A 19,728-nucleotide genomic window follows, 5' to 3' on the forward strand; every position below is an offset into this window, starting at 1 on the left:
AAGAAACAAACCGTAAAGTTGTCAGGTAGTAGTAAATGTACAGCGTCGGTTTCAGTTGGTCCATGAATAAATGCTGGAGCTTTTTAAGACCAACATTTGAGGCTGTGCGCATGTTCATAATTGTCAACTCTCTGGTCTGTTTAACAAACAGGTAACACTGTACTTGAAGGTATCGACATAATCGTGATATGACACTGTCAAAACTATGACAGGACACTGTCATGAACGTGTCATAAACGTTATAAACAAGTCATTAACGTTTATTACTTCTGTCATTATGTGTCATTCGGTTTTTGTCATGACAAGTTGACATTGTTTGGGTTGTCTTGATTATGACAACTTGACATTAATCAAAGTGACATTACCAGAAGTTGTCTTGGTCATGACAACTTGACATTAAATTTGTTTGGGATGTCCTGGTAATGACAACTTGACATTAACCAGGATGACATTACCAGAGGATGTCTTTGTCATGACAACTTGACATTAAATTTCTTTGGAGTGTCCTTATTAAGACAACTTGGCATTAAACTAGATGACATTATGTCAAGTTGTCATGACAAAGACATCCTCTGGTAATGTCATCCTGGTTAATGTCAAGTTGTCATTACGAAGGCATCCCAAACACATTTAATGTCAACTTGTCATGACCAAGACAACTTCTGGTAATGTCACTTTGATTAATGTCAATGACATAATCAAGACAACCCAAACAATGTCATCTTGTCATGACAAAAACCAAATGACACTTAATGACAATACATTTGACTTATTTATAACGTTTATGACACGTACATGACAGTGTCATGTCATAGTTATGACAGTGTCATGTCACGATTATGTCGATACCTTCAAGTAAAGTGTCACCAACAAAGTAACTGAATTAATTACACAATAACACTTAACGTGATTGCATTTTTGAATTCAATTAATTAAAAAAGCCCTAAATTATTTGTCTCAAATGTAACTTAACCATGTCATATGAAATGCTACTTCAGTACACAAACAAATATTACTGGGACCACTACAGATGAACATTTAAGATCCAAGAATTCACATTATAGACACTACCGCTGATAATCTGGGTAATAATTTGGCCACAATTAAGCACATTAACCATTCACGGTCCAGCCATATACTAGGTTTCAAACTAGTCTTGTTTACACATCCAGCAGACACATAAAATGAAAAGCATTCAATTAAAGTTGTGTTTCTTGATGAATTTAACAACATTCACTCTCATTTTGACTTTGTTTTGGTCTCCACCAACTCCTGGCTCTTTAACAGCTAAATGCTTCAATATGTTCACTAGCTAGTTGCAAACTTTATATGTCAGCTGTTTGATGCTGGGTGGGTACGCGCTGGTCGGTAAAAAAAAAATCTTCACTGGTGAGAGTATATAGTAAAAATAGTAATATTGTGGGCTGTAAAAACCGAAACACTGGGGCGCCAAGTTAGCTGGTAGAGCATGCGCCCCATGTACAAAGGCTCAGTCCTTGTTGCAGCGGCCGTGGGTTCGACTCCAACCTGTGGCCCTTTGCTGCATGTCATTCCCTCTCTCCCCTTTCACATATTCAGCTGTCCTGCATAATAAAGACCTAGAAATGTCCAAAAATAATCTTTAAAAACAACAACATTGAGATATGCTAAAACCTTTTGTAGAGCTAAGAGGACCTGCATAGTAACTTTTTAACGATTGTTTTCATTATCAATTAATCTGCAGATTATTTTCTCTATTAAGTGATTAATCGTTTCCATCTATAAAATGGTGAAAAAGTTCCATCTCAGTTTTTATATAATATTTTTCCGTCGATTGATTAATCAATTAGTCAGCTGAGTGAGAGTGATTAATAGTGATCTGTGGGTTGACCCCTTTCACATATAGTCATTTTGGTGTTAATATAAGACTATTAATTAGTGCAGTTGTAAGAAAAGTAGTTACTTAGGCATTTGCGTTAATCTTGCAGATTTTTTGCAGAATGCCATACAGTTCATGGGTTGGTAAAAACCTGCACTTTATCTCTTATGGCATCATGAATTACTTATTGTATCCATACTTCTCTTTGTCACACATCTTTAGTGTCTGGGCTGCTAAGTAACGGCAGGGAAACCTCAGTGTGGTTAGCCAACAATGCAACAATACAACATGTCCTCCTGTCAAACCCACAACCCTCCCTATCAAACATATACACACACCACTCCTGTACCATCTCACTCTCTCTTCATTTCCTTTGGGTTTATATATCTATTTGTCACCCTGTACGAGACCCAATGGACCCACTAATGTGCCTTTGCCAACCAAACAACAACCCTGATGCAGCTGAAACCAGATTATTCCAGTTCTCTGCGGTCAGCCACTGAGGGAGAAGATAGAGGGTGGCGGGTGGCTGGGCTTTATCACAGCACCCACACCCACAGCCATACACGCATGCACACACACACGCACACACATACAGTGTCTCAGGCAGAAGGTGTCCCATGGGTTTCGGTCTCTTTCATTGTGAAATCAAGAGCTCTTGTGTGGGCAAAATGTAGCCTACTGTACCAGTTGATAGCCACAGTGTCAACAGACGGGAGCTAAAGAGGAGTGTGGGGGGTAACACTAGTAATAGAGGGAGAAGTGGAATCCTAAACCTAAACAACAAGCTTCAGACAAAGAAGTTGGAATGAGGTGAAAAGCATTACACAAGAGGGTAAAGAGAGCTACTGATACAATGAAGTGAAAGAAAGGCAAATAAAGGAGGAGGTATACAAAGGTGGCAAGAAAGCTGGAGGTAGGAAGAGATAAACAAATAAGGCTTAGTGAGTGAAACAGAGGAGAAAGAAACAAAAAGACTGAGTGTAAGAACAAAATACAAAGAGAAAATAAGCAAAAATAAAAAGATATAGAGAAATGGCAAAGGAAGTGGGAAGTCACTAAAAACAAGAAGGAAAAACAAGAGAGATGAGGAAAGAAAGGAGACACCAAGATGCAGTGCTGCAACCTGAGTGTGTTGGGGGTGGATAGTGACAGCCGGGTGGTTCTACAACAGGGTCACATCCTTGTGTAACTACTGCCCTCCACACTATGTGCTGTAGGGCAGAATTGATTGGATCAGATACCCACAGTGGTTCGATCACATCAACAAATGGTTCTACGCGGACCAGAACTAACGCAGGTCATTACACCCAAGTGGGACATCCATAATGCAACTAAAAGTCCGTGACTTGCTATGTTATTTGCAGATGTAGGCCATGTTGAGCCGAGGACGTCACACTGACATTGTTATGAACACGATGTCATATACTGTGTGTAATCGTCAGTGGAGCTTTGTAGGAGGTTTGATTATTGACATTTCTGTTTTCTTTTCCAATTCTATGTAATGAAAGTTTTTCCAAATGCTGTTTATTCTTTTTCTCCCAAAGACCAACTCCGGCTGGCCAGCCACGGTCCCTTTCTCTGTGTCAGACTTAATTTTGGTTGTTGTTGTTTATGCTCGTCTCACTCTCTAACTCACCACTGCATCTTCTAAATTAAATAATGCTGCGACAGGGCTTGAGGAAGTTACGTCGCCTCCATCTGCGCAGTGTGACCCAAGTGCGACCTGATGCAGCCCCTGAAGTGAGACACAGGGAACAGAAATACTGCAAAATACTGCAAAATACTAATAATAATAATAATGCGACTAAACAAGACGAAATAAAGTTATAACATTTTGTCTCGTCTCATTTTGGTCAATGAAAATGAAGAGACATTTTAGCATACTTTTTATGTTGTAAACCACATTTAGTCGTTTTTATTCGTCAACAATATTGCATTATACGTTTAATTATAGTCATCGTCACATGACCAGCATTTACGTTGCGTCTCGTCTTCGTCACATGATAAAGGTTCGTTGACGACGGAATTACGTCATAATTTTCGTTGACGAAAGTAACACTACCACTAGATGGCAGAAGGGTACTTTACAATAACATTGAAAGAACCATGAGCTTAGAAGTTGCAATTAAACGCACCATTAAGTCAGGTCTGTGTTGTTTCTCCAACAATTCCGACTGCGGTAGTTGCCATGGTGTCTCAAAGTGCAGCTTGTCTACACTGTGTCTTTAGCTGCAGACTGTTGTACATCCCGGTGTTGGAATCCTTTCCAGTGACATACAGCCATACGTTAGACCGTTTAGGTGTCAGCATTTCAAACATGTTTAAACCAGCTACTAGCTAACGGAAGGCTTAGGTTACCTGCTGCCAAGTATAACGTTGGTGTTAACTACCATTTCGGAGCACCAGAGGGCAGCACAGACATTTAAGTGGCACCAAAATGAATCACCGAAATCGGTGTTGTAATTCTGTCCGGTAGATAGAGGTTGTTTAGGGGTTTTGGTTCCCAACCCTAAAGATCGTTTTATGGTTGTGCGTAGAATCGACGGCGTACCCCCGCAGACCCCTCTGCGTTTATGCCAGACCCTATGCCATAGCCTGACGTGCATCTCTCGAAAAATGTAACTACATGACTCATTTCCTGGTTCTCCTTCTCCATAAACAACATGAAATCAAGGAGAGGGTTAACCTTTCCTGCTACAGATTTCCCACCTTGGTCAGAAAACACAGGGGAGACACTTTGTTTCTCTCACTATGACTCTAGAGTCGGTACTCGCTCCGGAGCTAATCACTGCCACTCTCGCACTTCTCCCTCGCTCTATCACCCACTCCCCACACACACACACACAACGCTTTGACGCACAAACCAGCGCACAAGTATAAACATCAGGCCACTTATGTAGGCTACGGTGAAAGCTCTGCGTGGAGCCTCCGCTCTGCCAGTCAAATCCATTGTAGCATCTTATTTGATACTACTACTGGGGGCACCAGAGTCAAGAATTTCCATTAAGATGTAAATGAGACATTCCTTCACCTTCAACTACTGTCAATGTGCTTTTGAGTACCAGTTTGCCTTTCCAACCAAATCTAACTTAATGTCCTAAGGATACTTATGAGTGTGAATAGAAATATTTAAATCAACTATAAGGTGGATTAGCATGGTAGCATAGGTCACTCCATTAATAAAACATCCTTCAACTGACTGACTGAATCTGTGATGTAGGTAGAAATGGGGGATACGGTCTAGATATTTTGAGAATGTGTACCAAGAAGGGCTGGAGCTGTTCTGGAGGCTTGTGTTGGTCCAAGAAACTTTATGTTGGTTTTTCCTTTAACTTGTGACCCATTTATATGCCAAAGCAGCCTCCCACAATCTTTCATTAGAACCAGTATACTTAGGACTACCAGGACTTACCCTGTCCGTTGGAGTAGTAGATCCACTTCTCTTTGACCTGCATTGGAGGCATGGATGGTTTCTTCTGAATTGCCTTCTCCATGATGCTGCTAGGGTCCATGGGACCCTTCTTCAGCACGTGAGAACTCCGCTTCACGCTGCAGATCACGATCACCACCAGGACCAGCAGGAGCAGCAGCACTATCATCCAGGGGAGGTGCTCGTTGATGTCAAAGTGATCGTGGGTGCTTGGCCTTGGGGATCCCCTACGAGTGGGCCTGTAGTAGCTGGAGACCCCACTTCCACCTCCTCCACTCCCCTGCCCAGCTACCTTGCTGATACCCGTCCCAACCCTGACTACCTCTGCACCCTCCAGACCCTCCACCGTCCTCTTGTTGGGGCCTGGCACAGGGTCAGAATTGGGTTGCCCCTGCTGTTGCTCGAGGTCCATGAGCTGCTTGTGAGCTGAGAGCGGTGGAGTCTGTGGGGGATCAAGATTTTGTTGGGTGGGAGTGCCAGACCGGCTAAGGAATAGCCCCTCTGCATGGTGGTCTTGCCCACCTGGGTTTCCCCTCAGTTGAATGGTTGCTGACTGGCTGTAGGTGCCTGTGATGAGAGACAGAGGAATTGATGAACAGGAAGATATAGCAAGCAAGAAGAGGAGAGATGAGAGAACAAAAGAGAGCAAAGAGACAGATAGTACAGAGGTAAGAGATGAGAGGCAACACAGAAAGAGAGAGGAAATTAAATTCACTCACTTCAGAGTTTTGCTTAACCCAGACAATGAAAACAGAAGGTATCACAGGAGGGAATCCTAAAACTGTAATCCATGCAAGTAATCTGGCACACAAACAAAAGGAGGAATAACCTCCCCCTTTTCTCTCAGTTATCTGCTTTCCCTGCTGATTTCCTTCACCCTTGGGTGCCCATCCAGTATACACTGGAGCCCAACCGATACTTGATTTTTGAGGCCGATATTGATATTTGAGAGTTTAAAGAGTCAGAAAACAATCTATTAGCCAATTTTCTATCAGCCCATGTTTTAACATTAACACATAGCATAATTAAACATTTCTAATTAGATCCCTTAAATTTGGTGATCAAGATATGTACTGACTAGGACATTTTACTGTCATATTTGCAATTTTTTCAACCCTTATGAAGCGAATCATCAATCATGCAGAAGGTCAAAATTCAAGACTAAAAAAAACAGACAACACCCAAAAAAAGTTCACAGCTATTTTAATGTACACAGTGCCATGGTTGGCAATGCTAAGCCTCTATCATGATTGACAGGTTGGCGTGTAGCCACGCCCTAAAGCATCCCTTGCTTTATCGTCAATTTTAAAATAAATGGGATCATAATTTACTAAATGAACATCATGCTGTATTGAAGAAGACTTGAAAGTAGCGACCATAAACTCATTATGAAAAATGTTACTTAGGTAATAAAATCAAGTGAGAAGTAGGATCATTTTCCTATAGACTTCTATAGAAACAGACTTCATTTTGCAACCAGTGGAGTCGCCCCCTGCTGGAAATTAGATAAAATGCAAGTTTAAGGCACTCCCGCATTGGCTTCACTTTTCAGGCCCGGAAGCTTGTCCATTATTCATTACTCTATGGATACAACACGCTCAATAAAAGTTAGTTGGTCCTCATTAGCCAGGTTTCCATCCAAATGAAGAGCTAATTGTAACCCAATTTCCAGAAAACTGATCAATTAATTAATGTGAGTTTGCATCCACTACTGTTTTGAGAAAGTAGGAGTTGGTTCTTTGAAACAGCTGGTGGCGCTAATTCTCCAGTCGGGTTCAATTAAACCATTGCTGAAGAAGCTGGCACAACGAGATGACCTAATTAAAAGAGCTCCAGTCAAGTCTCAAACATTAGAAAGCATGAAGAAAATGTGATGGAAATTGATGGAAATAAGACATTTTGTTTCATGTATTTATTGGTCAAAATTATGAGTGAAAATCAAAACAAAGTACAAACTGCCTGTACTCCTTCCACCAGCTGTGCTCCATCTCGTAATCTCACAGCAGATGAGTTCTAAATTGCTCACCCCACAGTCTGCTCCAAGCTTAAGCAAACTAACTACTGACTAAAAAGGAGAAGGGATTGGGATGGGCTAACAATTCACAGCTAATACAATCTCTGTAATCTCTTGAAGTGGAAAAAAAAGAACAATTAGGATTGTCCTGTTAGACATAAACAACAGAAGGGACAGTCAGTCAATGTTTTTCCAGACATGGGAACAAACGTAATGGTCAGTCGATACTAGTGCGTCACCAACCTCTATTGATTATCGATGTGTGATTCTACATGCAATATGCAGCGGTCTAAGTATAACTAAAGATTCACACTGAAACTGTCACTAATGAAACTGTCATGACAAATGCCTTCATCTTAATATCTTATGGTCAAAATTAAAAAAAGAGAATAAGATGGTGAATACGCATAACGTCAATCTTTCAATTTGTTGACTATTTGCGAACATGAATATATTCAAACTGTGTTAAAACATATTTTGGATGGAAAACAACGTGTGATACGACTTCAAAGCCTCTTTACATGAAGTGAATTACATCAAATTAAATATGGTGAACACACCCGTTTTTTCCACCGTGTGGAAAGTGAGTGTGCAACACCCACCCCAACTTTCCCCTCTTATTACAGCAAAGACGGGGTCAAATTAACTGGCTGAGAAGCCAACGATCTCATTCCAGCACAAACAGCAGTGACAGTATTAAAGGGGACATATTATGCTTTTTCATATTTTCTGTCATATCTACAATGTTATAACGTCGGACTTTCATGTTAAACCTCAAATAATGAGCTAAACGTCTTTTAGAGAAACCACAGTGAGCTAAAACGTTCAGATTTCCAACTGTTCGGAATGCTCCGGTTTCAACAGTTTTTTCTACTCTCGGCTAAGCGTTAGGCAACTCTAAGCTGGCCTTCTATGATTGGTCATCTGCTCCAGATAGGCAGGACTGGAGTGTTTTTTTACTACGCTACTGCGGTGGTGTTAACATTGTCGCATGTAGCTACATGCTAATGGCAGTAAAATATCACCTTGGCTGCCAGTGTTGTTAAATTCTCCCCAAATCCTGGTCACATTACCCCTAAACATTCCCGGTTATGCAGTATTTGGTTTAAAAGCCATTATCTGCTATCTTTGACAGTTGAAAGTGCTGCCTAGTTCCATTACAATCTAACGTTAGCCTAGTGCTAAATATCAAGTGGCTGCTAACGCAAGATAGCGGTAATCTTGGCAGACAATGCTGGTCATTTCTCCCCAATTTCAGGTTCGAATTACTGCTGGGACACGTCCGGCTGTGTAGTATTTGGTTAAGAAGCCTTTATTGGTGTTTTTTTCATGGTAAAAATACATATACTGCTATATAGCTACTCCGTTGCAGTAGCTCCAGTTTCAACTAGTGAAACAACAGCGGAGGCTGCGGCGTAGCTCAGATTCCAGGAAACACTCTGGCCAATCAGAGCAGACTGGGCTTTGTCGGGAGGGGGGCTTAAAGAAAAAGGTGCTCCTACAGAGCATCTCATACAGATGTTGAATACAGGTGCAGCAGCCATGGGCTGTATGAGAAAAATAAAGTGTTTTTTTTAACATTAAAGCATGTAAACATGTTCTAGTACAAACACAAAATACAACTATTATCCTGAAAATGCTATATAATAGTTGCATTTTAAAAGGTGTGAGGGTCTATAGTAGTGTTGACGAACTGACCGAAGAGCCGGTTAATTAACCCGACTCGTGTCATTGAACCGGGAGAATCGAGTGCCATACGTCAATGAACCGACTCACTCCTGTTGTTTTCTTTTACCTCATTCGTGCCGTTGTGTGTAGCTGGTATTCTTCTGCTACTGTGTGTGTAGTAATCTAGCTCATTAGCGCCTCCACTGGAGTGGGGGTGGTAGAATCAATCAGGAAATGAGCTACCTAGACCGCGCACCAGGCTACTGAACGAGACCGAATGTAACCGTGAAACCGGCCAGCCCGCTCGAGTCATGTAATCAAGCGGTGTCTTGATTCTCAGCAAGTTTGAGTTATTAACCAAGCCTTGTTTCTGGTGCATCTTAGATGATTGTGTTCATGGCAATTCACACATTATCGATGGGGAAGTACATCACATACAAATACACGTCATGTTATCTTAGTAGTTATGTTAAGTTAAATGTTTGTTACATGGTAGGTAGGCTGTCACCAGGAGACCGCGCACCAGGCTACTGAACGAGACCTTAACCATGCCTAATGCATGAGTCTATAATGTAATAAAACGGGTGTCTAGGTTCTCGGCAAGTTTGAGTTATCAACCGATAGCAGAAGCCTTTATGTCTCGTGCATTTTAGAATTGTGTTCATGGAAATCCATAGGCTACATTACCAAGGGGAAAGTATTATATCACCTACAAATACACGTAATGTTATCTTGGTAGTTATGTTAAGTTAAATGTTAGAAGTGAATGCTGCTACATGGTAGTTATACTGTCACGAGAAGACCGCGCACCAGGCTACCGAATGTAACCGTGGCCAGTGCGTGAGTCTAGGGTCGGTCAGTGGGAGTGTGTAAATAGTATGTCGAGACCGAATGTAACCGCAACCGCCCGAGTCTTCCGCGGTTCCTGGCCGGGCACGGTCTTTCTCTTTTCCCTTTTCTGCATCTCTTTAATATTGTATTAACTTCACTGTTTAGCATGCCTTCTACTTTTGTAAAGAGGTCTTAAGTTTATCTTTGCACTCTAAAGTTTGTTTTACTTTGATATAAATAAAATATTTAATAGAAAAGTGGGTTACTACAGTTATTTGTACATGCACACATGAAGGTAGGCCTACCTGCTTGATTAAAAAGAGCAGCAGCAGGTTAAATGGCTGTGGTATCAACAAAATATTGTGGTGGTTAGATGGCCGTGTTATAATAACAAAAGCTCTTTTGTGTTCACACAGCCATCTAATCACACCTGTTGACATTCTTGTGAATTTTTTGTGTTATCATCACAAAAAGGTCTACACTGGCATTAGCCCCTTTCCCACCGGAGGGATTTTTGCAGTTCCTAGAACATAACGTTCGTAGAACCCTTTTTTTCTCATGTTCCGACTGGACCAATTTGGGGATTATTAAGTTCCTCTGGCCACAGTTCTTGTAACTCTTTCAGCTCCTACTTCAGGGCAGGGTCTTTTCCCTTTTCCGCATAGTGGTGGTTAGATGGCTGTGTTATAATAACTAAAAGGTCAGTTCCTATGGCCACTTGGCCAGTGTGAACGCAAATGGCAAAACCAGTTTTGGGGGAGAGTAGTTAGTAGAACTGTTTAGAAGTGGACTGTTCCTATAACTACGTTCCTGTAACTACTTTGTCGGAAAGAGGCTTATGTGAGAAGGAGGGGTATACTGGCTATGGATGGTTGATTCTGAGAAATGACAGGACTGATGTTAAACCGGTAAGAGAGATGATGCAGGAGGGAGGAGGACAGAGAACACGAAGACAATAAGAAAAGAGGATTTTTTTCCCTCACTTTTCGATCTAAAAGTAAGAAGGGAGGGAGCAGGAAAAAAGGAGGCTGAATGAGGAAGACCCAAATACCCATAACTCCTCCTGACAACACATAATAACATTCCTGAGATAGGGAGCTGCTACCAGTTTGTTTCTTTGCCTATGCATGTCCTCTCCTCCCATTCCTTTTTGGAATCCCCAGTGTCATTGATGTAATCATGCTGCAACAGCAACTTGAGCAATAATGCATATTAATACTCAATACACAAAAATCTGAACATGATATAAAAAAATCTTTAGCGAGGAATGAGCTTAAACTGGAGACTGGAGGCAGAGGGAAACAAAAAAATGCTTTGACCGGCACCTAAAGTCCACTAAATTAACACTTTGTAATGTCTGTGTTCAATCCGTATACAAACAGAACTGTAAAAATGACAGGTTGTGGTTTGAGGAGGAGTTATGTGTTATAACTATTTCTCAGCAAACTCGGGTTAGCAATGGTCGGAGAGATGAAGTACTGAGGGAATGGATTAACTGTTTTTTGTCAAGAAATAGGTTTAAGAACAAATTTCTGTTCATGTGCGGACAATAAACAAGATACAAAATGTTAACTAGTAAGCTTTAGAGGTGCTGGTAGGTGCATTTTTTGAGCGAAGAGAGCTAGGGCTAGCTGTCCCCCCCTGCTTCCACTCTTTAAGCTAAGCTAGGCTGATCCTGACTCCAGCTCTGTACTAAATGTAGGGATAGACGGATTATCGGGCCGTTTTTTGGCAGTTTTCAGATTCTGTATCAGCGTTTTATTTGCCTGATAACTGATAAAGTTAATTAATTAAAAAGTGTGCTACTAGCTTCAGCTCTGTGTCTGTTTCGAAGTTCCTAATGTATTAAATATTTGCTTTAAGCATTTTAAAAAAAAGTTTTGTTTTGGAGTTTGTAACATTCCAAATCTTAAATTTGACTTAAAGATTTTCATTTTTACTGTAAATGCATATCGGTTCCAAATATCGGTTATCGGTTACATCAAATTTGAATAATCGGTATCATTATCGGCCTTGAAAAACCAGTATCGTGGATCCCTAACTAAATGCACAGACATTTAGAAAGTGAATAAGCCTATTTCCCAAAATGTTTAACTATGGGGTTGAGTATATTCACAGTAATTAACATACTTAGAATAAATGAAAAAAATGCCAAAATGACCTACATCAGAATTAGCAAAGAATAAGCAGTGCCTCTCACCTTTAAGTGCAGGTCCAGTCAGTGATGATGATGGAGTGGATGAAGAAGTCATGGGTTCCTGTACAAGCACAGCCTGTGCAGGACCCAGTAGGATGGTTGTGGAGACAGATGAAGATGAAAAGGAAATGGGGGTTGTAGAAGGGGGTCCACAGACATTATCGGTCTCTTTAGTCCCTGGTGTGAGCAGCACCAGCCCCTGAGCTTGGCAGTCCGTGTGGGTTCGGCACTTCACCACACTCGACTCCACAGCGGAGAAAGTCCCCTTGGTGCACGGCCTACAGAGCACGTCCTCTGTTTCACTGCCCCGCCTTTTCACCCTGGTCCCTGGAGGGCACAGTGAGTGGGGCCTACACTCTGTGCCACCATCCCCAAACAAAAAGCTGTTGGGGGGACATGTGCAGACTCTGTCCTGGATGGGCGTGCAGGTCGCTTTCTCAATGAAGCCTGCGGGACACGGAGCCCGACAGGGATGGCATTTCTGCACCCCATTCTCGCCCCGTGTGAATGTGCCTTCAGGGCAGTGGCTGCACTCCCTCACGGCTGTTGGGGAGCAGTGGACAGACACGTGGGTGCCTGCCGGGCACTTGTCACAGACCAGCTGGGTGCCTGAGTCTGGGTCGGTGTGCTGATATTGGCGGGGAGAGAGGACGGATGGATCAGCTGGGCTGGTTGTAGTCAAAACCCGAGCTGAGATGTCAATCACCACTGTCCATAAGAGCTGAGGGGAGAAGAAAGTGTGGAAGTTAAAGAGAAATCCAAAAAAAAATGCAAATAGCATTAGACAAGATTTGAAGCCCCATGCTCATTACACCCCACAATACTTAAACCTGCAATAAAAAATTTTTGGCTATCTGGGGACAGCAGAAAACAAGTTGTAAACACAACATTAACATATCGTCACTTTGTTGTGATAGTTGATATGGCAAACATGTTCGCAAGCAGTTGCCTTTACACATCAATCAGTCACAGAGCAACATAAGCATTCATGTGGAGTCATGTTTCTGTCCACCAACATACACTCTCCTTTTAGTTCCGTTTTTGGTCTCCACCAACTCCTGAGGTACATATAGCTAGTCGCTAGCTGTGTCTGTCTGCCGATAATAACTTCTAAGATAATGTACAGCTCACAAAATTGGATATCTTCAAAAGGTTCCTCTGAATAGTTAGGCTTGCTGTGGTAGTTGGTGTTACCAGTGTTACACAGTGTTCAGGCATACACCGATTTCATACCGATTACATTACTTGCCCACCGCATTTAGCTTTTTTATTTTATAGAAACAAAACCCATTTAGTTCATTTTCGCGTATCAGCGCTCACGTTTATCAACTAAAAACATCTAATTTGTAAAAATACTAAGTGTGTGATCAATACTTAGTAAAAAAAGTGCTGTTCCGTGCAGCAATAGCAGCAGAGTCGCAGTATAGTAACAGGATTTCACTTCTTACGTGACGAGAGTGAAGAGAGTTGACCAACAAGACGATGGCGGTGGATTTAAACCCAATGCGTATAGGGAACCTAATTATGTTAATGAGGTCACAAGTTCATTAACTGATGGAAAAAATTCCTAACCATGGCATCCTTATGAATGGTTCTTGCTGGAGGAAGTATTAATTCTCAGAGCCAAGTTAAATCTGCCAAAAGGCCTAAATACAACCAAACTCACAAAAGGTTTATCCACAGCAAATAAGGAAAAGTGGGTGTCAGTTATCCCGTGTAAAATGCTAAGCTGCTGGCAAAATTGTGGGCACTTAAGTTCATGCAATTGCCATTATGGTCATAATCCACCAAAAACGGAAAAATAAAATGGAAATTGGAGCCAAAGGGTGGCTCAAAAGAGCAATCAAGTGGATACCAAACATTAGTAGGAATCCTCATCCAGAGACCATAAATACCCACAGATTTAATAGCATGATAGTCTATGTCCACGATGTTCGACTTCGGGGATTGCTCTGCTTGGAAATTCTTCCGGATGGCCTTCTTTTCAGCCAGATGTTCGTCACCTTCCGCTTTCTTTGTGTTGGAATTTGAAACTCCGGTGGATTTCTGCGGACTATGGTTAACTGCTCCTCAGATCTCTGCAGGGTAAATCCAGACAGCTAGCTAGACTATCTGCCAATCTGAGTGTTCTGTTACAACTAAAACAACCTTTGAACGTACACATATTCAATCAAGTTCCTTCCTGAGGCACCGTGGCTCTGCTCGGCGCTTAGCACCGCCCAAGACGATTGTGATTGGTTTAAAGAAATGCCATTAAACCAGAGCACGTTTTTCTCCCATCCCGGAATGCTGTGTGGACTAGCCAGACCCTCCTTCGCAGCGCTGTGGAGGAAGGTATGGCAAAGCGTGACTAATAGCACAATGACCGGAAGTTGTTAACATACTTTATCTTGGTCTTGATCAAAAGAACTAGACAGACGGCTGGATGGATGGACAGACAGACAGCTGGCAGGACGGACCCACAGATAGAAGGACCAAAAGTGCCCCATCCCAACCTAATTGAGACTTCTTTTCACTCTGTTTGCCAAATTCATTTAAGAATGTTGGGTTTTAACACTGATCAGGTCACAAATGAAGACCCATAAAACTAAAGCATTAAATCCAATCCAAAACTGATTCCTGACCAGCAGTGAGCAAGCACAGATTTATCATTGTATAATTTGGTATGAAACATCACGGGCCAGGCAGGAAGAAATGAGCATACTGTGTGTTGGGTAACATGAGTAACATGGATTCTGGAAAGTCCAAATTCCGGTGTTGCAATTTAGGTTCCCAATGTATGGGTCTTAGGAGATTTAAAAGACAATATCTCCTTAGAAACCCATTAATTCCAGCATCTATTTCCTTTACTCACTCCCCTGACTCATCCTGATCCCCTTCAGTAGAGTATCCAGCAGTGTGCATTCACTTTACAACCACAACTGACATATTAACAGACATATGACTCATATGGCTTTCCCTGTATGTTATTTTTCTTTTTTCAGGCTCCCCTCTGCTGGGAAACTGACAGCTCACTGGGTTTAGGGGAATAACCCTAAGTCTAAGTTCACACACACACACACACACACACACACACACACACACACACACACACACACACACACACACACAGCTTTTGTTTTATTTGTAGAAAAATTCAACAATCCCAGTTAAATGTGGTAATAAAATCTTCTAATTCAACTCATAGCTGTTTTAACTCTATACTTGTGCTCTCACTGTACTTTTCCATATATATATATATATATATATATATATATATATATATATATATATATATATATATACACACACACACACACACACACACACACACGTCTTTATATCAATGTATCTCAGTCTGTGAGTCAGCAGCTAATGACAGGATCTGACAACACCATATCAGCCCAATAATGGCCCAATCCAACAGATGTGCAGTGACTGGAAGGGATATGAGCATTGGGAGGGACAGTTCTCATTTTTTCCAATATTGTGTCATAGTGAAAGACATGTTTTTTTTGCCTTCTAACCAATATTCACCAATAGGAGCACAGAACGCTCCTGGTTATCACCTGTAAACATGGCGAAGCAAAAGAGGAATTTAATACATTTCAGTGATCCTGTAACCATATGGCGATATCATCCTTGGTGATCATCACCCTCTGGTGCTACCCATAAACTAGTCTACGTTTCACTTCTGGGATTGCTCCATTGCCGCCGGAAATTCCACCGGATTTCCCTCTTTTTCGGCTGGATGTGAATTGTTGAATTTAGTCAATTTCTGAGGACTATGGTTAACTGCTCCTCAGATCTCTGCAGGGTAAATCCAGACAGCTAGCTAGACTATCTGTCCAATCTGAGTTTTCTGTGTCACAACTAAAACAACTTTTGAACGTACACGTTTTACCAAAACAAGTTCCTTCCCGAGGCTATTTTGCAGAGACACCGCGGCTCTGCCCGGTGCTTAGTGCCACCCAAGACGATGGTGATTGGTTTGAAGAAACGCCAATAAACCAGTGCACGTTTTTCTCCAATCCCGGAATGCTGTGTGCACTAGCCAGACCCTCCTCCGCAGCGCTGTACAGGAGGGTCTGGCAGAGACTCCCCGTAAACTAACCCTCTTTCTACCAAATGGAAAGCAAAAAGAAAGGCAGCCTAGTGACAATGAATGGTTCCAGCTTTACTTTACTTCGTAAAACTGTGTTGAAATACAGCAGGTGGAGGCGTAGGAGTAAGTCCCTCCAAATCACCTATGTACCTCACGGTCTAACGTGTACTCTCTGCCACGTCTCGCAGCCAAGTCACAATCAGATTGCCTGATCTGACACAAAAGTGGAGGACACACAGGGGAGGCACAAGCAAGAATGGAGAAGGGTGCAAAAAAGTGTGTTTAAGTGTGTTCTTCCCTGCCAAGTGTGTGTATTCAGACAAAGACAGAAGATTAGCAGCCTTGTGTGGGTATGCAAACAAACAGTTCTGGTGGGTTTGAAGTGCTGCACTGAGGGGTGAATTGTTCTGATGACGCACATGAATGTTGGGTCATCCATGAGCACTGAACAAAAGCATTAGTTAAGGGTTATACCGCCACTCCCTTCAGAAGTGGAGAGGTCAGGGGGCTCATTAACTGGCCACACATTTAAATCATGAATTGTGTTTGAAATATTTGGACATCCTGATTCAAAAGCAGTCCACTACAGGAGACAATTGTGATCAATGAGATTTTTTTCGAGACATCAAGGAGGATAGTGGCATACAAAAATACACCACAAACGTCTCTTAATTAACCCTCGTGTTGTCTTCCCATCAACCATGTACTTGTTGAGTGGATCACAGACTGGTTTATGTCAAAGTTTTCTTCAAATGCTATAAAACTGAATAAAACACCAACAATTCAAAAGGAAGTCATTTTACCTGCGAAGAATGTTGTATGGCTTCCATACAACGTACATCCACGCATCCAAGTTATTTATGGCCAATGTGGTTGACAGAAACCCATATTTCGATATAAAAAAAACTTTGAAAACGGGTCAACTTCGACCTCGAGGACAACATGAGGGGTAAACGATCAAAGGAAGAAAAACTCATTTTACATTTTATAGTTGGTGCTAATAAGAATAAAGCAGTCCATTCTTTCAACGCTCCATTGCCCTTTCGCAACACCACCCATTCGGCTCTTTGTGTTCGTTCCCAAAACCTCATCAATAAACATCAGAGCATGTTCTCGACATGCTGCTCATAACTTAGTTGCGTCAGTAACATCAATGCATTTATTCACATCAACGTTCAAAGTGAGACGCTGGTAGAGAATGCACGCAGCAGTAAATTGGAACATTCTGCTTGCTACAGGACAATGGACGGTCACCCCCCCCCCCTTCCCCGTGGCTCTTTCTGCTTGTTTGTAGAGGTTTATTATCAACACAGCATGTGCCGAACATTGCCGTAATTGAGGTGTATCACTCACTTTTTAATGTGAGGTTTTGGAAGAGAAGGCATGCAAGTATTAAACAGGATCTTTGTGATGGCTTAGTATAGGACACTCATGCTTATAATGTCGGTACCCATGGTGCAGATTTTGTTTGTCTGGGGAAGCAGGCTCATTAAAAAATACCAGGCATCTCCTAAGAGTCAAGAAAAGGAGCTTAATACCAATTTTTAGGTAAACACTATCATAGAGAATTGCATGACCCCAGCACTTTTTCATTAACATTCGTCATCGCACTTATTTATGTGGAAGTAATAACTGACATTTATAATTGCGCACACACACACACACACACACACACACACACACACACACACACACACACCAGGTCAAAACACACGTGCTTGGTAAAGGTGTTGAAATTAATCAAATAATCGATGCATCGAATCATGGACATGGACGATGCTGCGTCGATAATCGGCCGGGCCATAATTACGGTGGCCCTGAAGTGCAAATCACAACAGCAAATAGAAAAACGCAACAGCAAATCATAAAACACAACAGCAAATAGGAAAACACGACAGAAAATAGGGAAACACGACAGCAAACATGAAAACACGACAGCAAATAGGAAAACACGACAGCAAATAGGAAAAAACGACAGCAAATAGGAAAACACGACAGCAAATAGGAAAACACAACAGCAAATAGGAAAAAACGACAGCAAATAGGAAAACACGACAGCAAATAGGAAAACACAACAGCAAATAGGAAAACACTTCAACAAATCATAAAACACAACGGCATTAACTTCTACCGGAAAAGGTAGGGCCTATCTAGCGGACGGAACCTCCTGATTGGACAGACGGACTGTCGCTCTGTTAAAAGTAGGCGCTTTTCCGTGTTTTTCACCTCTCCTTCCTGTTAAAAGACAGACAGTCCGTCTGTCCAATCAGGAGGGTCCGTTCAAGTGTTTTCCTATTTGCTGTCGTGTTTTCCTATTTGCTGTCGTGTTTTCATATTTGCCGTCGTGTTTTCATATTTGCCGTCGTGTTTTCCCATTTGCTGTCGTGTTTTCCTATTTGCTGTTGTGTTTTATGATTTGCTGTTGCGTTTTTCTATTTGCTGTTGTGATTTGCACTTCAGGGCCACCGTACATAATCGATTATTTCTGTTTACAATTTAATGTAGGCCTAACAACCTTTCTGTTTACATATTCTGTTATGTTTTGCACATTCAGGAAGTGCCATGTGCTCAGTGCTGTAGTTTTATGCATCCAATTTATTTAGTATTAGAGCACTGCAGAATGTTTTGTTTTTGAAGCTTGAAAAGCTATGAATTAAATATCCTATATGGCTTTAATAGAAAAATTTATTTGACGCATCGTGATGCATCGAGATAGCGAATCGAAGACATGATAATCGTAATCGAAAGATCAGTGAAGATTCACACCTCTAGTACTTCAAGCTGTCCACTTGTGATCGGATCACTCAGGACAGATGTTAAAACCAGAGGCCTGTACTACGAATCAAGCTCAACATGCCCTGGATTGATTTCAGTTACCCGGCTTCACCTAACCTAACAACCGCGGTCCTGCATAAGCTGTCGATGGTGGTTAACAACTAATTCAATCAACCCAGGGTTTCCCAATCCAGCGCCGCGAGCGTTCACATAAAAGAAGCGGTGTTTGCACAGCATGATCAATCGCAAACATCTACCAGAGCCGCATATTTTACATAAGAAGAGCAAACTATAATTCTACATAAATATGAAGAACACAGACATGGTTTTACAGGCAAAACGTAATACAGTCGCTGCTTCCTAAAACAGGAAGGAAAGCTAGCAAAAAAATAGCTGACGCTTATCAATATCACCTTGGCACAAGATCTGACCATAATTACACTTGTGCTTTCCATAAACTGGTGTTGCTTTAGCCTATTATTTCAGTTGCAACCCTGGCAGTGGGAAGCGATCGTGAGAGCAAATAAAAAATATAATTCAAACCAATGTGTGGCATTGGAAACACACGGCTCAAGAAGCAGACAAATAGCTTATACGCAATTACCTCGGCTGAAAATCTTTATCTTTCATAAAAATACCCATCAGGGAATGTTAACGGGGTCGTCGGTCTCTAAATGTTTTAACTTTTCTGAGTACACCTCTCTCTCTCCGCGCACCGAGCTCCACCGGATCTTCTAAGAACGGTGACACCGTTATCAATCGAGTATTGATTGGTCAGTAGGCGGTGCTTTTACACCGCTTGATCTCTAATCTCCAACATAACCTGCTCCCGACCAGGTTAGGTGTTCAGCACCATGACGATTTAACC

General features: G+C 41.7%; 1 protein-coding gene across 1 annotated transcript in view; it reads right to left on the minus strand.

The window, feature by feature from the left end:
- tnfrsf21 (tumor necrosis factor receptor superfamily, member 21) overlaps positions 1–19,728 on the minus strand; it is a 64,684-nt gene that overhangs the window by 34,177 nt on the left and 10,779 nt on the right. The window contains exons 2-3 of the mRNA XM_078274605.1: positions 12,005–12,722; positions 5,274–5,858 (exon numbers count right to left, since the gene is read on the minus strand). Coding sequence (XP_078130731.1) covers positions 5,274–5,858; positions 12,005–12,722 — 1,303 coding nt within the window. The remainder of the gene's footprint in view (positions 1–5,273; positions 5,859–12,004; positions 12,723–19,728) is intronic.

This window comes from Sander vitreus, chromosome 18 (genome assembly GCF_031162955.1).
Source record: "Sander vitreus isolate 19-12246 chromosome 18, sanVit1, whole genome shotgun sequence".
NCBI lineage: Eukaryota > Metazoa > Chordata > Actinopteri > Perciformes > Percidae > Sander > Sander vitreus.